The following is an 8,391-nucleotide window of genomic DNA, read 5'->3' as shown; positions in this document are numbered from 1 at the left end:
AGGAAGATTGGCAACAGATGTTAGCTCATCACCCAATCTTCCTCACCAAAAAAAAAAAAAGAAGACACAAATTTTCTTTCCTTATTTTTCTTTCTTTCTTTTTTTTTTTGTGAGGAAGATCAGCCCTGAGCTAACATCCATGCTAACCCTCCTCTTTTTGCTGAGGAAGACCGGTTCTGAGCTAACATCCCTTGCCAATCCTCCTCCTTTTTTTTCCCCCCCAAGGCCCCAGTAGATAGTTGTATGTCATACTTGCAAATCCTTCTAGTTGCTGTATGTGGGATGTGACCTCAGCATGGCCAGACAAGCAGTGCATCTGTGCCCCCCCAGGATCCAAACCTGGGCCGCCAGCAGCGGAGTGCATGCACTTAACTGCTAAGCCATGGGCCCGGTCCCCAAAATTTTATTTTTTAAGTGAATGGTATGTAGTCAAGGTATTATCTTTAAAAGTTAATTGGAAAATAAAAAAAGAAGCAGTCCAAAAGAATGTGAATTGGATTCTTAATTTTCCCGTTTAGTTCGGCTATGCCATTTATTTGAAATACATTTGGGTTCATTTGTTTCTCTTTGCATTCAGTTTTATGGTCTTCTAACAAATTATCATTATTGGATTAATTTTAATTTTCAAATATGTGAAAGATTAACAAGTCTAAAATTCAAAATTATACATTCGTAGAGGAATTTCCATTTTCCTGTATCCCTTCCACCGCATTTCCTCCCACCTCTCAAAGATAACCTAAATCATCAGATTCTGGCACATGCTTGCTACATTTCTTTTTTGAATAAATTAATATATTTTCTTATTTCTCTTTATTTCTTACACAAAAATTGTGTATTATGCATATTCTTTTTCAGTTTGTATTTTTCACTTATGAAATCATTCTTTATTGTTTCATAGAACTTTTCTCAATTTTTTATAGTTGCATAGTACTCCATTGTGTGTATGTTTCATAGCTCATTAATCCTATATCTCCAATATTTCCACATTTATGTAGTTTCTAATATTTTGCAATCACAGTAATTATGCATATGTATTTTTGTGTCTTTGGTGGTGTATCTCTGGGGTAAATTCCTAACAGTGGGATTGCTGAGTTGAAGACTAATGCATACATAGTTTTGTTGGATATTGCCAAATTAACTTCCATAGATGTTGAACTGTTTTGCATTCCCACATGAACCTTACTGACAAGAGCTTTAGAATTTTAGCCAAGCTGACGTGTGGGAAATGGTATCTCGTTATGGTTTTACTTTGCCATTAGGTTATTATTGGTGAAGTTGAACATTGTCTATGTATTTAAGAGATATATTTTTATCTGTTTTCAGAGTGTTTATATCTTTTGCCTTTTTTAAAATTTAGGTTAAATTTACATAATATAAAATTTGTCATTTTAAAGTGAACAATTCAGTCACAGTACATGCACAATGTTGCACAACCACCCTCTCTCTAGTTTTAAAACATTTTCATCACCTTAAAAGAAAATCACATACCATTAAACTATTTTCCATTCCCTTTTTTCCTCCAGGCCCTGGAAACTACCAATCTGCTTTCTCTGTCTATGGATTTACCTATTTTGGATATTTCATATAAATGGATTCATATAATATGTAACTTTTTATATCTGGATTTTTTCACTCAGCATATTTTTGAGGTTCTTCCACATTGTAGTATGTATCAGTACTTTATTCTTTTTTATGGTTGAATAATATTCTATTGTATGGATATACCACATTTGTTTATTCGTTCATCTGTTGATGGATATTAGGATAATTTCTACCTTTTGGCTATTATGAATAGTGTTGCTACGAACATGTATGTTTAAATTTTTGTTTGAGTAGCTGTTTTCACTTCTTGTGGGTATATACCTAGGAGTGAAATTGCTGGGTCATAAGCTAACTCTATGTTTTCAACATTTTGAGAAACTGTAAAAATGTTTCCAAAGTGGCTGCACCCCTTTACATTCCCATTAGCAGTGTATGGGGGTTCCACTTTCTCCACATCCTTGCCAACACTGATAAGCAAAGAGCTTGTTCAAAGAAATAGCAGCTGAGAACTTACCAAACCTGGGGAAGGAACTTGACATACAAGTACATAAAGCCAATAGAACTCCTAAATACACCAATGCCAAAAAAACTTTCCCCAAAGCATCCATTATTAAAATTGTCAAAAGTCAAACATTAAGAAAAAGCATAAAGGGCAGCAGGGCAGAAGAAAATAACCTACAAAGGAACCCAAATCAGACTTCAGACTTTCAGCAAATTTCTCAGCAGACACCTTACAGGCCAGGAGAGAATGCAATCATATATTCAAAATACAAAAAGAAAAACACCATCAGCCCAGGATACTCTACTCAGTGAGATTATCCTTCAAATATGACAGAGAAATAAAAGCTTTCCCAGATAAATAAAAGCTGAGGGAGTTCATCATCACTAGATCTGCCTTACAAGAAATGATAGAGGGAGCGCTCCTACCTGAAACAAAAAGGCAAAGATCTACAAAGCTGTGAGCAAGGAGAAAAATAGACAGATAAATCAGAAAGTTGCAACTCTCTATCAAAACAGGTTAGCAAACAATTATAACATAAAGGATAAAGGGAAAGAAAGTACCAAAAATAACTATAAACACTTCAATTCAGTCACAAACTCACAACACTAAAATGAATAAACTGTGACAACAAAAACATAGAAGGGGGAACCTGCCAAGTGGTGTAGTGGTTAAGTTCGCACACTCTGCTTCAGCTGCCTCGGTTCACAGGTTTGGATCCTGGGTGTGGACGTATGCACTGCTCATCAAGCCATGCTGTTGTGGCATCTGACATACAAAATAGAGGAAGATGGGCACAGATGCTAGCTTAGGGCCAATTTTTCTCAGCAAAGAAATAAAAAAAAAAAGAAGAGGAAGAGGAAGGGGATGGAATCTGCTTAGGCTAATGGAGATCAAAGGCTGTCAGAAAATGGGCTATCTCATCTATGAGATCTTTTATACAAACCTCATGGTAACCACAAAACAAAAAATCAGAGCAGAGTCACAAATTATAAAGAGAAAACTGGTCGATGTCTCATTAGAAATAATAGAGGGCAAAAGATAATAGAATGGCAACTTAAAAATTGTGAAAGAAAAAAGCTGTCACCATAATTTTATGTCCGCCAATAATATCTTTCATAAATAAAGGTGAATTAAAATCATTCTCAGACATAAAAGAATTTCATTGCCAGCAGGCCTACTTTACAAGAAATATTGGAGGAAATTTTTAGGTTAAAAGGAAATTTTATATGAAATGGAAACACATGTCTCTAGGAAGGCATGGAGAGTACCAGAAGTGGTAAATATATGGCTGATTATGAAAGACTATATACATTTTCTCTTAATTTCTTTAAAAGATGTATTGCTGTTTAAAGCAAAAATCATAACATCATATTGTAAAGTTAATAATATATACATGTAATATATGTGACAGAACCACAATCATAATTAGATATTGTAACAATCCTCTTTCAGTAATTAATTGAAGAAGGAAACAAAATTCAGAGAAACATAGATGATTGGAACAATAACATATATCAACTTGACCTAGTTGGCAATTATACTATACTCAACAAGAGCAGAATACATGTTCTTTTTAAGGGCACAGGTAATGCCCACTAAGGTAGGTCATAAAATGAATCTCAAAAAACTTCAAGATGTGCATCATAGCAAAGTATGTTCTCTGACCACAGTGTGATTAAATTAGAAATCAACAACGATAAGATACATAGAAAAGTCCAAGCATCATATTTACAAATAATTTCAGAGAAGAACTTACAAGGGAGATTGGAAAGTTTTTGAACTGAATCATAAGAAAATTACAATATGTCAAAATTCGGTATGCAATAAATCATAACATAGAAATTTATTGCTTTAATGTGATTAGAAAAGAAAAAAATTTTAAAATGAATTATCTAAGTTTCTTACTTAAGAAGCTAGAAAAGGACAAGCAAATTAAATCCAAATAAACTAAAGGAAATAAATATAACAAATAAGGGAAGAAATCAATGAAATAGAAAATAGACAAAATTTAGTAAATTTATATATGTCAGAGTTTTCCAGAGAAACAGACCAATAGGATGTGTGTGTGTGTATTTAAAGGAATTGGCTCACACCGTTGTGGATACTGCCAAGTGCAAAATCTGGCAGGCTGGAGACCCAGAGAAGAGCTAATGTTGCGACTAGAGTCCAAGGGCAGTCTGGAGGCAGAATTCCCTCTTGCTTGGGAGATACCGGTCTTTTTTCTCTTAAGGTCTTCAACTGGTTGGATAAACCAACTCACATCAGAGAGGATAGTTTGCTTTACTCAAATGTCTATTGATTTAAATGTTACTCTCATCTAAAAAATACCTTCACAGCAACGTCTCGACTGATATTTGATGAAATATTTGGGTACTGTGGCCTAGGCAAATTGACACATAAAATTTACTGTCACAATGAACTGAGTCCAAAATTGAATTTTGAGTTATAGTTAGAAAGGATCTCTTTATTTCCATATTATAGACAATTAACATAGACAGACACAGAAATACCATTAAATCACTTGTTTTGGTTTTAACTTGATTTTTTGAGATTGCTCTTTTATAAATTTAATTTTAAATTATGTAAAAACATTTAGATGAGTTCAAAGTTAAAACTATAAATTAAGACATATTCAGAAAAGTCTAGCTTTTATCTCTATCCTTGGCCCCGTTTCTCTCTATAAAAAAACAATTTTGATTATTTTGTTTGCCATTTAAAATATATTTATATATGCATTTATGAAATATATATTTATAAATTATATATACATATAAATATAATATATGTATCCCCATTTTAACACAAAAATTAACATCCTAGAGATACTCTTTCACACCTTACTGTTTTCATTTAACATATACTTTGTAGATTCCTCCAAAGCAGTATTTACAGACATCCCTCACTCATATTTATAGTTGCTTAATGTTCCATCATGTATAACTTATTCACATAATTTATGCAGTTCTCACTGATTGTCATTTGGGTATTTTCCATTCTTTTGCTATTAAAAACAATGCTTTAACAAGTAACCTTGTGTATTGTTTATTTTGTATTTTTGCAAATATATCCTTAGGATAGAGTTAGGGTTGCTGGATCAAAAGTTAGTAACATGGTAATTTTTGTAGATATTGCCAAGAGGTTATACCATTTTGTACTCTCATCTGCAATGCATGAGTGCCCATTTATGTACAGCTATACCAACAGGTTATATTATTAAATATTGATGTCAGATATTTGATGTCTTATAGGTCAAAACTGATGTTTCAGCTGTTTTACTCTGCATATATCTTAACACGAGAGAGCTTGAACATTTTTTCATGTATTTAAGGATCATTTATATCTCCTTATATATGAACTGTAAATTCATGCACTTTGCCCATTTTTCTGTTTGTTGACACTTTTAAAAGAAATTCTTTATATATTAGAGCTATTATTCTTTGTGATGGGAGTTGTAAACACCTTACCCCATTATCTCTTGTGTTATTTTACTTTTCTCAGTTCTATCATGCATTGAAACATTAATTTTATGCAGTTATATTATCAATCTTTATCATATTCATGGATGTTAAAGAGATTAAATTATGTTTTCTTTTAATATTTGTGTAGTTTTTTTTTTTTAATTTATGCTTGAATTCATTTAGAAATTGTCCTGGCATATGGCATGAAGAATAGATCCAATATATCTTTCCCCATCTTGCTATCCTGTTATTCCAAGATCACATTAATATGTCCTTCCTTTCTTCACTCAGTTGATATACTGTCACTATCGCATACTAATTTCCTTATGTGTTTTTAACCTGCTTATGGAGTTTCGATTCTCTTTTTTTTCTGAAGTATCAGTAAATTTTACCCTCTCATCATCTGACTCTCCTTATCTATTAATTCAAGCCACTCTTTGAACAACTACATTCTTTTTTCTCTTAGAATATTTAATCTTCAATTTTAGCCTGGTTCAGTGATTCTTGCTGGAGAGAGGAGCTATTTATCAGAATCACTTCTCAATCTTTTTTTCAACCTATATTTTCCTTTACTTCTATCTTGAATTTTTGGCATGTTTTCCTAGAATGGTAGAGTGTAGGTGTATGAGTACATGCTTGCACATAAATATATACGCCTTAACTTATAACCTCTATGCCCCAAATGAGCATCTGCTAAGACTGGAATGTGTCGTTTCCCTTAAGTATATTGGGATAAAATAAAGTTTGAGAACATATGGCTTGTTGATATAGAGGATTTATGTACTAATGATAATGGTACCTAACGTTTATTTACTCCTGAGAATATGCCACAATATGTGCTATTTGTGCAATATATCTATTGTTTCATTATCTCTCATAATAACCATATGTATAAGTATTATCTCCCTTTTGCACATGTGCAAATTGAAACTTAAGAAAGTTAAGCAATGTGCCCAAAGTCATGATTATTAAGTGATTAGTAGAGTTGAGCCCATCTCTTTTTGACTTTAAAGCCTATGCTCTTAAAAGCTAACCGTAGGAAATGACATGGATGAATCCAAATGAAGCACTTTGTGCCAACATTTCAAGAGACTTGGATCTCTCTAAATACTTTTTACTGCTGTGAGTTGTTGTCATATATCACAGAATGTCAAGTGCCTACAAGGAAAATTTCATGTTGGCAGATTCACTCTTTCTGTCACTCCTAATAATGCACTCATGGATTATGGGTTGTTAAAGTGACAAGAGATGAACCATAAATTGTTACAAGGGGAGGAGGTTTTTTTTAAAGATTTTATTTATTTATTTTTCCCCCGAAAGCCCCAGTAGATAGTTGTATGTCATAGCTGCACATCCTTCTAGTTGCTGTATGTGGGACGCGGCCTCAGCATGGCCGGAGAAGCGGTGCGTCGGTGCGCGCCCGGGATGCGAACCCGGGCCGCCAGCAGTGGAGTGTGGGCACTTAACCGCTAAGCCACGGGGCCAGCCCAGGGAGGAGTTTTTTTTAAACCTCTTAAAAGTTGACTTACGTATATCCTTATGACTAAGCATATTTTTTGTATTAGGTGTATGGCAGTTGCTTCTTTGATGTTTTTAGGGAAAATGCGCCAAATAAAATTTTTTTAAATTTATAAGCCAGGCTAGTTCTTAACCTTCCCTCTATTACTCTCAGGACCACTCAGGAAGGCACAGGAGTGTACAAATACTAACATATGTATGTCTTTCACTGTTCTGAGAATTAGTGAGATAATATTGCCAAAGTGTGATAGTAACTTTGCATCTTTATCCAAAAATATAACGTACAAGAGATTTGAAGGATTGAGTCAGTGTATATGAGAGTTCTTTGACAATTACTAAAGTATGTCTAAATGGAAGGTATAATTTTCATGAGCAATTTACCAACTTTACCATATTACTATGTCCCTATCTCAGATTAGTCTCACAGTTATAAAACATCTAAGACTTTACCCTAAAATTCACATTCCATTTTCTCAGACATTTCATTGCAGTCTTCATGTCTTTGTTCCTCAGTGTGTATATAATTGGGTTCAAGAGAGGAGTGACCACAGAATAAAATACAGCGAGGAATTTATCTAGTGACTTGATGGGGAATGGCCAGGCATAAATTAAGATACACGGTCCAAAAAACAAAAGAACTACTGTGATGTGAGCAGTCAAAGTGGACAGAGCCTTGGATGACCGGTCTGAAGGGCGATGCTGGATGGTCATTAGGATGATGGTGTAGGAAATGATTAGGAGAATAAAAGAACAAACAGTGAGCACACCACTGTTAGCAATGACCATGATATCCAACCTATAGGTGTCTGTACAGGCGAGTTTGATGACCCTAGGAAGGTCACAGTAAAAGCTATCAATTTTATTGGGACCACAGAAAGGTGAATTTACTGCAAAGGCCAATTGGCTCACTGCGTGGAGCAAGCCAGTTCCCCATGCTGAAGCAACAATGCCAACACAGGCATTGCCACACATAATTGCAGGGTAGTGAAGGGGTTTACAGATTGCTACATATCTATCAAAGGCCATGGCTACAAGGATCACCAACTCACTCCCACAGAAGAAGTGAAGGAGAAATATCTGAGCAAGGCAGCCCTTGAAAGAGATGACTTTGTGTTTACTGCAAAAGTCAGCAATCATCTTGGGGGCTGTGACTGAAGACAGACACAGATCAATGAGTGAGAGGTTGGCCAGCAGGAAATACATGGGGGAGTGAAGATGGGAGTCACAAGCCACAGTTATGACAATAAGAAGATTTCCAAACAAAATTCCTACATAGAATACAAGAAAGAACACAAATAGGAAAATCTGGAGTTCCTGAGAATTGGAAAGTCCCATAAAAATGAACTCAGTCACCATGGAGTGATTTGTTTC

General features: G+C 34.5%; 1 protein-coding gene across 1 annotated transcript; it reads right to left on the bottom strand.

Moving 5' to 3' along the window:
• Positions 1-7,458: 7,458 nt before the first annotated feature.
• Positions 7,459-8,391, bottom strand: LOC131405535 (olfactory receptor 4F17). The gene has a single exon (XM_058540513.1). The coding sequence runs from the start codon at positions 8,374-8,376 to the stop codon at positions 7,459-7,461; it is 918 nt and encodes a 305-aa protein (XP_058396496.1). The 5' UTR covers positions 8,377-8,391.

The sequence above is a fragment of the Diceros bicornis genome, chromosome 5 (assembly GCF_020826845.1).
Source record: "Diceros bicornis minor isolate mBicDic1 chromosome 5, mDicBic1.mat.cur, whole genome shotgun sequence".
NCBI lineage: Eukaryota > Metazoa > Chordata > Mammalia > Perissodactyla > Rhinocerotidae > Diceros > Diceros bicornis.
The sequence above is the reverse complement of the archived record's forward strand: the minus strand, read 5'-3'. Positions and strand labels throughout refer to the sequence as shown.